Genomic DNA, 13,670 nt, shown 5'->3' with positions numbered 1-13,670 from the left:
TAGAAATCTCCTGTAATGCCAAGCTGGTAGAGAAAAGCTTTGAAACAGGTAAGGAAGGGGTCCATCCTGGCTTCACACAGGTCTGGGGAAACGATGAACCCACAATCACCCAGACGGGATAGAGGCAGTGTGAAGGAACATGTGGATCTAGGAATGAAGTTCTAAGGAAAAGAATAGCAGTTCAAGCCCTGTTCAAAGCTGCCTGGGGACATTCTTGAATCCCTAGACTCCTCTCACCATCTCTAATTTTCTTTTCCACTCTAAGAACTTCGAGGATAAGTCTAGTTTTGCTAGCCCAATGACTCATTCCCAGGCCTCTGTATTCCTTTCAGTGGCTCCACTGTCCACAGGATCAAGAGAGCTTCTGGGTGGCCCAGCTGGGAAATCTCAGACCAGCTCACATAAAGCCCTAGACTAACCAGGTCTTCCCAAGGATGTTCTCCCTCCATAGCCTGGGGGTTTTGCCTTCTTTCAAGAAGAGCAGCAAAACTCATGTGGGCAGTGACCTTGGCTCTCAAAGATCCCCACCATTCCTCACCACCTACTCTGGGCCCACGTTCATTTCCATTTGAGTCATTTGTACTGAGTCATCCCTCTTGGGCTTCCCTTGTGGCTCAGTTGGTAAAGAATCCACCTGCAATGCAGGAGACCTGGGTTCGATCCCTGGTCGGGAAGATCCACTGAAGAAGGAATAGGCTACCCTCTCCAGTATTCTTGGGCTTCCCTTGTGGCTCAGCCGGTAAAGAATCCACCTGCAATGTGGGAGACTTGGGTTCAATCCCTGGGTTGAGAAGATCCCCTGGAGAAGGAAAAGGTAACCCACTCCAGCATTCTGGCCTGGAGAATTCCCTGGACTGCATAGTCCATGGGGTCGCAAAGAGTCGGACACGACTGAGCGACTTTCACTTTCACTTTCATCCCTCTTGTGGTTCCACCACTAGATTCTCACTAAGGGGCACTGACCCAGGGTGTTGCGTGTCCCAAGTTCTGAGCATTCACCATCCCCATCCACTGAGAGGCTCAGCCCTAAATCAGAGAGTAAGCGCTGTTAGTGTTTCCCTTTGGAAATGAAATGCTGTTGACACTGGTGCGTGCGTGCTCAGTCACTAAGTGGTGTCCGACTCTTTGCAACCCCATGGACTGCAGCCCACCAGGCTTTTCTGTCCATGGAATTTTCCAGGCAAGAATACCGGAATGGGTTGCCATTTCTTACTCTAGGAGATCTTCCCAACCCAGGAATCAAACCCGCATCTCTTGCGTCCCCTGCATTGGCAGACAGAATCTTTACCACTGTGCCCCCTGGGAAGCCCATGTTGACCCTAGAGGGATGTACAGATATGTTTATGATGGGATGGTGCACCAAAGCTCAAAGGGAGAGGCAGATCCAGGCACTGAAGCTCACCGTACTCCCCACCCTGCTTTCGGTGTCACGGGGGCTGTGCAGACCTGTGCCATGACTGCTGTGGCTCCTTGTTTTTGCAGATATAAACCTAAACTCCCAAAACCTGTCAGTGATAGTGTTCCGCATCCTCCTCCTGAAGGTGGTCGGGTTTAATCTGCTCATGACGCTGCGGCTCTGGTCCAGTTGAGGTGAGCTGACATCTCAGCCAGACGGTGGGGCCCTGGGGGCGGGTCCCCAAGCTCTGAAAAGGAACTTCCCCCAGGCTCTTGCTTTTAGGGCCTAAGTCTGGACCCACCAGACTCCTCTTTTCCTGTTCATGGTTCCTCTTGTTAATAGCAATGGCCCCAGATACTTAAGAAACACAATACACTCCTCAGGTGACATTGGTCACTTCCTTTAAGCCACGTCTCACCTAAAAAGTATGAGGAACAGTTGCTATTATTCTCATTTTGGGAATAAAGAAACTGAGGCCAAGGAACATCAAGGCCACACAGCTAATGAGTGGAACTTAGGAGACTCTTAGGGCCCAGACTCACTCATACCTATGCCTTCCATTGTACCCCGTTCATTGCAAATTTTATGGGGCCCCCCATTCCTTTCCTCAGGTCCTCTAACCCCAATGTGGTGAGGCAGTATTGTATTTGTTATCCACCCTAAATCTGACTAGAATCTCCAGACCCTTTCCCCCAGTGTCCCAGGTCATCCCACTGACAAGACCATGTCATCAAAAAGAACTCTGGGTCCATTTGCCCCTAGAACTCTACAAACAGAAGCATCCTCATCACATCCCTGACTGTCCTGAATCTCATCACTATGCAGCCTGACCCTGTTCTTCCTCATTCCAGGTCACCGACAACCTGAGAGCCCCGTGCTCCCTCGCCCCTTGCTCCTCTTCGCCCTTCCTCTCCCTCTTCAAGCAGAGAGGCGCACTCTCTGCCCCCATGGATGAGAAGGCTCCCTCCTCCTCTCTGGCCTGGCTGGCCATACCACCAACTGGATCCTCCAGATACTGGTGATCAAGATGCTGACAAGCTGCCCAGCACGGCTGCCACCCACTCTCTTCTTCACTGCTGCTTGTCACTGCCTGGCATTCTTGGCAAAGTCGGGGGGCTGCTGCAGCCTCTCCTGGCTGTGGGGACACTCCCTCCCCACCCCCACCCCCCAGAGACTGCCTCTGATGTCCCACTGGATGGTGGATCCCCAGTGGGTTTTCCTGGGGTCTAGCTCCTGGAGAATGTTGTGTGTTGTTTATATTTTTTTACATAGTGTTCATAAAAAAATACATATCACCCTTTTCCCCAGCATGTGGGGAAAAATTATCTTTTCACGATCTAGGCCCTGCTCTGCTGTGTATCCGAGCCACATTGTATATTCTGCTACCACGACTTCAATAAAAGCGATTTGGAAGAGACTGTGCTTCTGTTTGACTGAGTTTGGTCCAGGTCATTTTCAGCTTGCTGTGGATCACTAGCTGGGCAGAAAGAAACCAAGCCATCTATCCATGAGGACTTTCGGCGGGCCTAACTCAACAAGCTGCTTAAGTCCACCTTTTCCTGGAAAAACCTCCAAAAAATTCCACTGAGAAGGCTGTGCTGGGGGCCAGGAAAACCCACTTAAAAGCCTGGATCCCTGCTCTTCCACTGGGCAGCTCATAGCAAGAAGCCCATGTTCATGGGTGGTAATGACCTGTAGCTGAAATCTGGCAGACAGGGACCACACAGCAAGTGTCCCCAAAAGGCCACCCACTGTCTCTTGTCCTGAAGAAACATTTCCTTTGCCTTTCCTTTCAGACTGGATTCCCACTGAAACTGTGCATTGCTCTACAAGCTCATGGCTGGGGACCACCTACCACTCCACTGCCTGGATGCCCACCAGAGGCTCAGCCCCTTGGAGTGTCAGTCTAGGAGTGGAGAAAAGGGGGAGAAGAGGGTGACCCTAGCCAGATTTTGTGCTCCCACAACCCTGAATGTGAGAACAAGGAAAGCAGAGATGAGCTCTCTCCTCTCAAGCCCAGGGAGTTGGCCAAGGAGAGTAGGCGTCTCAAGCCCTCACCTAGAAGACAGGAGACGGGGTCCCCTTGGATTCTCCTGAGCCTCCTGCTGTCTTAGCACCTTTCCTGGGGTGCTTAGGAAAGGGGGGCACCCCTCAGACACCACTCAGCCATCCACCTCACAATTACCACTCTCAAGACTGGAGCCCAGTGCTTACCAATTCCTGGTGTAGGAGTGGGAGAGGGTTCTAGCCCCAAATACATCTACAGTTCACCTTTGTGTCTCTGACCACACAGCCAGAAACAAGCAAATCCTTCCGGCTACAATTCAGGTCTGTGGTTTTTTACAAGGATGGAGCCACCAGCTCAATAGGTAACATCAGCGTGTCCCTCCCGTCCGCGAGTTCCAGGATCACCACCTATAAAACCTATGCCACTTAGGACTGGAGGCTGCCTCCAGCTCCCCTCATCTCTGATTCTATGGCTTCTATAGAGGTTAAGAACCATGTTCAATACTGGCAGCCCTACCAAGGATAGTCACAGAAACCCCAGTGGTCTCTGAGCAGCCTCATGTGCAGCCTAAATACAAGTGCCTTTAAAGATCACTAAAGGGAAAGATCTCAGAGGAAATCCCATCATAGCAGGTCACTCTCACGCCCAGAAGAAGAGTTACCACCTGCAGGGAACTCAAAACTGCCTCCTCATCAGTCGAACACAATGCCAGAGACTCCACCATTGGGAATTTCTTTTAATTAAAGCATTCTCTTCCCCATATTAAATGAAAATGCCCCTGGGAGGGTTAACAGAGCAAGCCTTTATCAACTGTTAAAAACTTTAGGCAAATTAGGTCTTTTTTTTTTTTTTTTCCTCCTAAAATAGTAATCCACTTTGGTCTGTATACATAAGATCCAGGCAAAAGACTGTGTGGGTGGCTGGGGAGGCAGGTCTGCTCCTGAGACTTGGCTGCGAAGATGCTGAGGATGAAGGGGAAATGGGGCTTGTGGCAGAGGACATGGGCAGGGACTCTGAAAGGCAGTAAAGGGGCCAAAGACAGACCCCTCCAAGAACTGCAGAGGAGGCCCAGGTGGAAGGAGACCAAGGGAGCCTGTGGAGTCATGCCAGCTCAGGGTCCTCAGACGTTGGGCCCTGCAGTCACTGGACCCCTGAGGCCACCTGAGGAGCTAGGAAGGGATGCGGCAGCAGTGCTCAGGGATCCTCCCAGACCCACGGAGGGAGGAAGGCCTGCTGCTTCCAGGCCCAGCCCAAGCTGAGAGTGACAAGGCCTCAGGTAGGTAAGAGGCCATCTGGAAAACAGGGTCAGCATCAGCTTGGGGAAGTTTCCCATCTCAAATCCAGATTCCTCTATCCCACCAAGAACATTCTCTCAGGTCTGAGGCTGTTAAGCCGACAGCCAACTAAGCAAGAGTGCTGAAGGGGTGATGCGGAGTCCTCGGCGGCTGTGTCCACTCTGTTCTCACGTCTGGCCCAGGCCCCACCAGGGTGTCAGAGGGGATTGAAGTGGCCTTGTGAGGAGGCCTGGGGAAGGGTGCCTATGCCCACTAGGAGGGCAGCGCTGGGCTGAGGGCCACTGCAGCAGATCCCTCCATGCAGTAAGGGACAAGACAGTGTTCAGTGTGGAGGGAAAAGGCTGCTGAGGAAACCTGAAGACATGGTCACCAAGTCCCTGAGAAGGCCCAGCCCTGAAGAGCCCCAGTCCTCAGCAGCAGGGGCCAGCCTCAGGGAGGGACAGCCATGCCATCCCAGGGTGGAATGTGCCCCCAAGGTCAGTTGCAGAGCAGAATTCTCTGGACAGACATCCTACTGCCCCAAAAAGACTTAAGCTCAGGCCAACCCTGGAGGCAGAAAAAGGGACCAAATGACTTCTCTGGACCCCAAGCCCAAGATTCTAGAGAATTCTCTGTCACTTCACCCAGAAATCTGCCCCCTGAGTCCAAATGGAATCATGATCTGGTCAAGAAAAGGGCAGGCTAAGCCAGTATGTGCTTCAGGAACACTTGGGTGGGTTCTCAGCCCCAACAAAGCACCCCTCACCATGACCCACCATTGGAGGGGGAGCCATCTGAGTCTTAAAGAATTGTTTTCTTCTTGGTTTGCCCATAAAATCTAACCCCCAGGGGGTCACATGTAAAGCCTTTAACAGATATCACTTTAGTTATCAGGTAATACCTCAGCAAGAAAATCCATTCAACTATGAGCTCCTTGGAATGGGAAGTATATGGTGTTCATCCGTGTGTCTGTAACACCCAGCACAGTGCCTGGCACACAACTGATGTTTAATATACACTTAAGCAGCAAGTGAACAAATAAATGAGGCAGGGGGCTCATCAGGCACTGGGGAAGGAGCGAAGATGTATATGTGTATGGTGGGTGAGGGAGCATAAGAGAAAGGAAAACGGGGATTAATAGACAAGGTGGCCCAGCGAGCCACATTTTCACAATTTGTGTATGTGCAGTCGCTCAGTCTTGTCTGACTCTGCAACCTCATGGACTATAGCCTGCCACGCTGTCCTTGGAATTTTTCAAGCAAGAAAACTGGAGTGGGTTGCCATTTCCTACTCCAGGGGATTTTCTCGACCCAGAGACTGAACCGGAGTCTCCTGTGTCTCCTGCATTGGCAGGCAGATTCTTTACTGTTGAGCCTCCTGAGAAGGTATTTCATAATTTAGCCAAGAGCTAAGAGTAACCTGTCAAGAACTATCAGGATAAGCAGAACCTGAGTGATGGTCCCTTGGCCAGAGCAGCCTCGGGTGGGCACTCATCCAGTAGAGCCTGGGGGATGGGAAGGCACACAGGGCTTCTAGGAATCAGCCCTCCTGCTACTGAAGGACCACAGGTCCAGGGCTGCAGGTCACCTTACCATTCACCTCACTTTGTCCACATGTCCTGTCTTAAAACTCTCTCTCCATCTACCTCTGGGAGCAACCTGTGGGAAGTAGAGCTTCTGACTGACGGGTGGGTCTGGGGAGGTCTGCAAGCCCAGGCCACTGTCACTCTGTTAATGAATAGACTGAGAGGCCAGGAGGCTGGCGGGCCAGTGCCCTGCCACCTGGGACTCAGGCCTAGTTTCACCCAGACACACACATGAGTAAGGTTTCCTCTGAGTATCACACTGAGAGCTATATTTTGAAATTAATAAGCAGGTCAGACATTGAGTCAGTAGCCAGATGTAGGACAGGAAGTGGAAAAAGTCTCCCACTTCCGTGCAGGTGTTTGAGGGGGCTTGGGGCGGCCCCTCCCATTTCCATGACGTCATGGCTGCCGCGAGGGGCAAGTGGGGCACCCTTTGAAGCTCTCCCACAGAAGCCACATCCTCTGGAAAAACGAGTTAAAAATACCGAGTTAGAGATAGCATCACCCCAGGCCACGTGCCGGGGCTGGGAGGGCCGGGCCGTTACACCACCACGACCGCAGGTGCGACAGGAAGGCGGCGAGCTGGGAAGGGCCGGCGGGGCCCTAGCGGCGGCACCCACGCCCACGGTAGGCAGGGGGGCTGTGCACCCCATGGCGAGAAGTACCCCCGCCCCGCCTATCACCCCCTCCCCCCCCCAGCCAAGTCCTATGATCAAACCTTGATCTCACTCGATCACACCATTGCTTTATGCAGTACAGGCCCTCTAGACTTCTGTCCAGCCCGCCCTCCCCGGGAGGAGTGGGGCCACATCTCCCCCTCCTACGCACAGCTGGAGCTGGTTCTCCAAGGAACCGCTCCAGGTCAGGGTTGAAGTGCAAGATGATGGTCTAGAAGGACATCTGGCTCTCAGAAGCCAAGGAGACCAGGATTCAGGATGCCGGTTGATGGAGAGCCACAGAAGGACCATGGGAATCTGAGACCTGAGTATCGCGGGGTTTGGACGTCCAGCTCTGTGGTAGTGTCCCAGCCACCCACGTGGGGGCAGCAGAGCTCCACCAAAGATGCTTCTTCTCCCTTAATCCGCTTCTTTTGAGGAAAGAAAAGCCCCAAACGCTTAAGAAAACGTCTTTTCAGAGGAAAATAAAAGGACAGGAGACTTCCTTCCAGGAGCCGAGCCCCTGCCCTTTGTCCATCACTGCCCTGGGCTCCTGCCCGGGTGATCCTGTCTCAGCCCTTGGAGGAGAGAGGGTGTAGGGTCTGGCCCGGTAGACAGCAGGGGGCGCTACCTGCCCAGGCTCACCAGGCTCCTTCATCCAGAGCATTAGATAGGAGCCCCCAGGGAGGGGTTGGGGGAGCCCCCTGGGAGCCTGGAGAGAGCTTTGGATTCAGAATCAGAGAGCCTGGGCTAGCCACCAGGATGCACCACTACCTCCTGCCCTGTGGGCATCTCACTAACCACCCACAGCTTCAGTTTCCCAATGGGATCAGTGCTCTCTCACAGGGTAGTTTAAGAACCAAGGCTCCTCTCACAGTGCATACCTGCCAAGTGCGGACACAGGCCAGGCCCCAGGGATCCAGGCTCTGTACAAACTCTAGGACTCCACACAGATGAAGCTCAAGAACAAGCAAAACTAATCACCAGCAACAGAAATGGGAACAGTAGATGCCTCTAGGGTACAAGGACTGGCTGGAAAGGGGCCCCAGGGAAGCTTCCAGGTGGTGAAAATATTCTGCATCTTGATTTGGGTGATTTACACAGGTGTATAGACACGTCAAAACAAGCCCAACTGTACACTAAGATTTGTGCATTTTAGCACAGGTAAATTATACAATAAAGTACTGTTCCTATTAACACATGCACAGATTCAGCATAGTAAACTGAATGCAAATTTTAAGGGAATGCCCAGAAAATTGAACGGAGACCCTGCCTGGGGGTCAATAGAGCTGGGTCAGGCTGGACCACCACGCTGAGATAAAAGTGGGGCTGCTGCTTCACTAGGCCAGCGCCCAAGTGAGCCTAGAGTTCTCAGCCCACCAGTGTGTCTCTGTTGCCCACAGGCATTTCTCCCCTCATTAGGGCCCCAGGAGCTTCTGGTTACACCATCTTATGCATTTTCTTTCCCCCTCCACGGCTTCCAGGAGAGCTTGAGGGAGGGAAAATTACAGCACTGGGAGGCCCTGGCAAGGCTGCAGCCGATTTTCAGAACAAAGCCAGCCCTCCGGCCCCAGGCCACTCCAGGCTGCCCACTCTGCTCTTTGCAACATCCCTGAACACTCTTGCTTTTTATCTCCCCTCTCACCCTCTAGGGCCCTCTCTGCTTTCAAAAGGGCCCCCTTGGGGATGCCCTGGCAGTCCAGCAGTTAGGACTCTGCACTTCCACTGCAGCTGGCATGGGTTCAATTCCTGGTCGGGGAGCTAAGAATCCACATGCCACATGGTACAAGCCTCTCCCCCAAAATGGGCCCCCTTGAGTCCTGGCTAGATGTAAAGTCTGAAAGAAAGAAAGTAGACCACCCCACAATGGGTCGTTTCTCTGGGCAGCCATCGTCCCAAGCCAGAACACCATACATCATCCCAGAGGGGTCTCACCACCTTTGGGAAAAGGGCAGCCCATTCTCACTGTTTGTTTTGGAAATATGGGCACACTCCCACTCCAGAGGCAATAGGATCCAGGGGAGAGAGCCCTCCCATTGTCAGATTCTTTAAAAATCCCCCCGAGAAGCAGAAAGCATGCTTGTCTACCCTTTTCCTGAGCCACCCACACAGAATTCAGCCAAGGAGGAAAAAAAGGAACCATTAAGGAAAGAGCTTATAAATGTGAGACATGGTTGGCAGGACTTCAGAGAGGTTGAGTAGATGAAGGACTGTGGTTCAGAGAGTGGTCAGCAACTGGTCTCCATTTCATGCTTCTAGCCTTGATGGGAGGAAACTGGGCTAACATGAAACAGGACTTTTTTCCAGTGGAGACGGTGAGACACTATTTTTAGCAAACTCTAGGGAGGCCTTGCCTCTCCTTGCTGACCCAAGTTATTCCAGAGATTTACCGGGGGATGTGGGTGAGGTGACATCCTTATCTGGAATCTTTATGAAGAATAGCGTGTCTGTGCAACACCAAAGCAAACATGATCTGGCTTTGACCTTCACAGGAAAGCTAAGCAGTAGGCAGGGTATGGTCCCTCCCTTTCACAAACGGAGAAAGGCGAAGTGGCTCCCTTGCCGTCACAGTGAATGAGGCCCACATCAGCGCTAGTGGACGCCCAAATCCCAGGTGGCTCCAGATACAGCCATCACAGAGAAAGGAGCAGGAAAAGATGGGGTCTCAGGACCAACTGATCGCCCACTCCCACCCCGCCCCAAGACTGGTGTCTTCTATTCTGTCTGGATTTCCCTTCCCTCTTCAGGACTCTTGATCGTCCTCTAGGATTAGAGTAGAGTTGCAAAACAGTTTGCTTTGGAGACACTCCTTCGGTAAATGTTGTTGATTAGTCATCTCCTGAGGCAATGCTTTCTGCAAAAGCAAACTCCAGGACTCAATCACAAGGCAAGTTAGTAAAGTAATACCTAGACACACTCCAGCTGCCGGTGCCATGACTGATGATAAACGTCTCCTGCTTAGAGAGGCTTTCCTGACCACTGTGTCTAGGTAGCTCCCACCTCACCCCATTGGTAATCACGTCATACCATTTGTGTCCTTCACTCCACTTACAGCAGTTATATTCATGTGCTAATTCGGCCCTCTTCCTGACTAGAATGTAAGGCTCAAAAAGGGAGTTACTATGTCTGTTCTGATCACCTCTGCATGTCTTGGAGAGTAGGCACACAAATATTTTTTAACTCAGTGATGGAGTCATAGAAAGAGCTTCCCCATTAGACGTCTCTTATAGTATCTTGAAACTACACAGGGTAGTGAAAGTCACTCAGTCATGTCCAACTCTTTGTGACCCCATGGACTATACAGTCCATGGAATTCTCTATGCCAGAATACTGGAGTGGCTAGCCTTTCCCTTCTCCAGGGATCTTCCCAACCCAGAAATCGAACTCAGGTCTCTCACATTGCAGGCAGATTCTTTACCAGCTGAGCCACAAAGGAAGTCCTGATGGGGTAAAAAACATGGCTAATTTTTGAAGCCAAATGTTGGGTATCTGTAAGTTTATCTCTTGACATGCATGCGTGTGCATTGTGTGTCTGCGACATTTTCAGTAAGAAAAAGTTAAGAAACAAAGCTGTTCATCCCTGGATTTAAAAAGGCAGAGCAGTTTCAAATAGCAGAGCCCAGGGATGTCTCTAGGGACATCTAGGGACTCCCTGAGGATGTCTTTCTCCAGAAAAAGAGGAAGACCTGACCTTGGCCACCACAGTCCTTTAGCTGAAAGCCAGTAAAACTGGACGTGCAGCTGAGGGTGAAAAGCAGTACGTGTGGACAGTTTCCCGCATTTCTGACGACTGCCCTCAGGGTACCAGTACGTTTGTACAGCAGTCGTATTAACAAGGTACTTTCACTTATATTTTGTTGGGACAACAGTGAGAAGTCCTATTAGCCCCATGTTAGCCTATCATTTTCTCATAAAGTCTAACCCAAGTGCTTTGAAATCAGACAGGAATAGGATTCAAACCTTCACAGTCATCTGAGTTTCAATTTCCTCATCTGAAAGAGAACACTACCTTCTCTTCATGGGACCATTGTTGTAGAGTCACTAAGTCGTGTCCAACTCTTTGCAACCCCATGGACTGCAGCATACCAGGCTTCCCTGTCCTTTCCTATCTCCTAGTTTGCTCAAACTCATGTCCATGGTGTCGATTATGCCATCCAACCATCTCGCAGGGAAGCGTAAGTAACAGGACACTTAATACCATGCCAGACATACGGAGGGCACTCAGTGGTAGCCACTCCTGGACAGCAAGGCTGTTATCTTGTCTCTGGTGATCCCACGTGCTATGCAGCACCATGCCTGGGTGCCTAATTATTGGCTAAATTTGAGAAACAAAACAAAAGGTCTTCCGGTCAACAGACAGAAGTGGCAGAACATGTCCTTGAATCAACACCCTCAGGGCAAGCGCGGTACTTCCAGCACCAGCCGGCTGCCCAACTCGGGTCTTGAAAATGCCTCTCCTTTTCATCCCATGGACAGGTCTGCATAAGCTTGAACCCACCTATTAATTCAACCTAAGCAAGTATTTTTTTAAATTCCTCAGAAGTCTTTTTTTCTCCCTCATTTCCTTATCTAAAATCCTTGTTCTGTGAAGTATTGTTTCCTCGTGCAGGAAAAATCCATTTATTTATTTTTAATTGAAGGATAATTGCTTTACAGTATTGTGTTGGTTTCTACCAAAAGGAAAAAATCCATTTTTTATATTCGTTAAGTTTTTAAAAGTTAAAGGCAGGAAGTCATACAGCACTGAGACTGTAAAAGCCCTGAGCCGCAAGCCAAGACAGGAGCGGACACAGTCACACCGAGTCTATACACAAGCGCCCCAGCCCATGGCAACCACCAGGGCAAGTTTGCTGAGCCAAAACCAGAGAGCAGGCCTCTCTGACCCCCACCCCCCAAGTATTTTCAACCATCATAACAAAAGTGTTTTGAAGACTAAGATGAAAGGATGTGATCAAAGAGGCCAAAGGTATTGGCTGCTAAGAGAAGAAAACACAAATGATGGTTTCCATGTGATAGGGGGCAGGAAGTGTGTGGGCAGGAGGTGCTCAGGGCCGGGCTTCCCGCCACTGCAAAGAATGGCAGGCAACAGACCATGTACGGCGCTTGTGGTGAATGGTTTCCGGCCCCACAGAAAAGCATAGAAAATAAAAATAAAGCTACTTCGTAAAGGTGTTGAGCTGGAGACACCAGAAAATGCTAGACTATAGCTCACTCTGTGGCATAGTACTCAAAATCCACTGTTGCAGCATGCTCCTCTGGGCACCCATGTGTGAGACCCATAGAGGGGCACCATCACAACAGAGCTGATGGGTATCAAGACCCAGGTTGGAAGACCCATTAGATGAAAAAGATTACCCATCCTGGTTCAGTGCCTCTCATCTAAAAAAAAAGAAAAAAAAAAAAAAAACACCACCTAAGAATCAGAAATTCCATTGGGGAGAGAGGGGATGTACTTTTTAAACTTTTAAATAGTTTCACAGGTAAATTTTCTGCTTCTAGAGTTGAGAACCACTCAACTATTAAAAAGAATGCATTTGAATCAGTTCTAATGAGGTGGATGAAACTGGAGCCTATCATACAGAGCGAAGTAAGTCAGAAAGAAAAACACCAATATAGTGTATTAACACATATATATGGAATTTAGAAAGATGGTAATGATGACCCTATATGCAAGACAGCAAAAGAGACACAGATGCAAAGGCTTTTGGACTCTGTGGGAGAGGGCGAGGGTGGGGTGATTTGAGAGAATAGCATTGAAACGTGTATTATCATATGTGAAACAGATCGCCAGTCCAGGTTCAATGCATGAAACAATGTGCTTGGGGCTGGTGCACTGGGATGACCCTGAGGGATGAGATGGGGAGGTGGGAGGAGGGTTCAGGATGGGGAACACATGTATACCCATGGCTGATGCATGTCAATGTATGGCAAAAACCACCACATATTGTAATTAGCCTCCCATTAAAATAAATTAAAAAAAAAAAAAAAAGAGTTAAGACACCACTGAACAAGTGAACAAAGCTCAAAAATGGAGTTTTATTAAACTGAATTTAAAATCAAGATTCTAAAAGCTGTCTATAGGCTTTTGCCCTACTGGAAACAGTGAGAAGGCAATACGAGATCAGTGTTTCCCACTGACGGTCACTGGCTTGGGTAAATCACCTCTGAGGTAACAGCTAACCCGGTTAAGTGGGTGCTTCGTATCTGCCCTGTGTATCTCAAGATCATGGATAGACATTAAAATGTGTGTATTAGAGGCTCTGAAAGTTGTAATGTCTTCCTTGATAAAATTAGTACTATTATTCCCAGTTTTTAAGCCCATTTATACTGCTTTTCTTATTCAAAATACTGGTCTATCAATCTACACTAAAAATTGTTCAGAAGCCTCCTGATAAAGATACATACCTGCACACAAGTTTGAAAACATTATTAGTTATGAGCGAACTAATATTCCTCAGAATGGTAAACCAAGCCCCAAGGACCAACATCCTGCCTTTGTGATACAGTTTTAGTGAAACACTGACAGATCATTCGGTGATGACGACTCCTGATACAGAGCTATTCTCGAACCTCAGTGTGTATCAGAGTTCCATGGAGAGCTAAAAATCAGAGGCCCAAGCTCATTACTAAGTTCCCAGAGAATTGTGAAATAAACCAAGATTTGAGAACCACTGGTCTGGATGGGTGCTTCTCAAAATTGTAATATGCCTGTGATTCCCATGCAGACCACGTTCAAACAGCTTTTGCTTCA

The 13,670-nt window shown here is 49.8% G+C and overlaps 1 gene segment (V, D, J or C); it reads left to right on the top strand.

Moving 5' to 3' along the window:
- LOC133255871 (T cell receptor alpha chain constant-like) overlaps positions 1–2,813 on the top strand; it is a 56,886-nt gene extending 54,073 nt beyond the window's left edge. Inside the window, 3 exon segments of the C gene segment in view lie at positions 4–48; positions 1,483–1,590; positions 2,248–2,813. Of these exon segments, the coding sequence occupies positions 4–48; positions 1,483–1,589 (152 nt within the window).
- The last annotated feature ends 10,857 nt before the right edge of the window (positions 2,814–13,670 follow it).

The sequence above is a fragment of the Bos javanicus genome, chromosome 10 (assembly GCF_032452875.1).
Source record: "Bos javanicus breed banteng chromosome 10, ARS-OSU_banteng_1.0, whole genome shotgun sequence".
In the NCBI taxonomy this organism is placed as follows: domain Eukaryota; kingdom Metazoa; phylum Chordata; class Mammalia; order Artiodactyla; family Bovidae; genus Bos; species Bos javanicus.
Note: the sequence above shows the minus strand (reverse complement) of the source record. Positions and strands in the feature narration are given on the sequence as shown.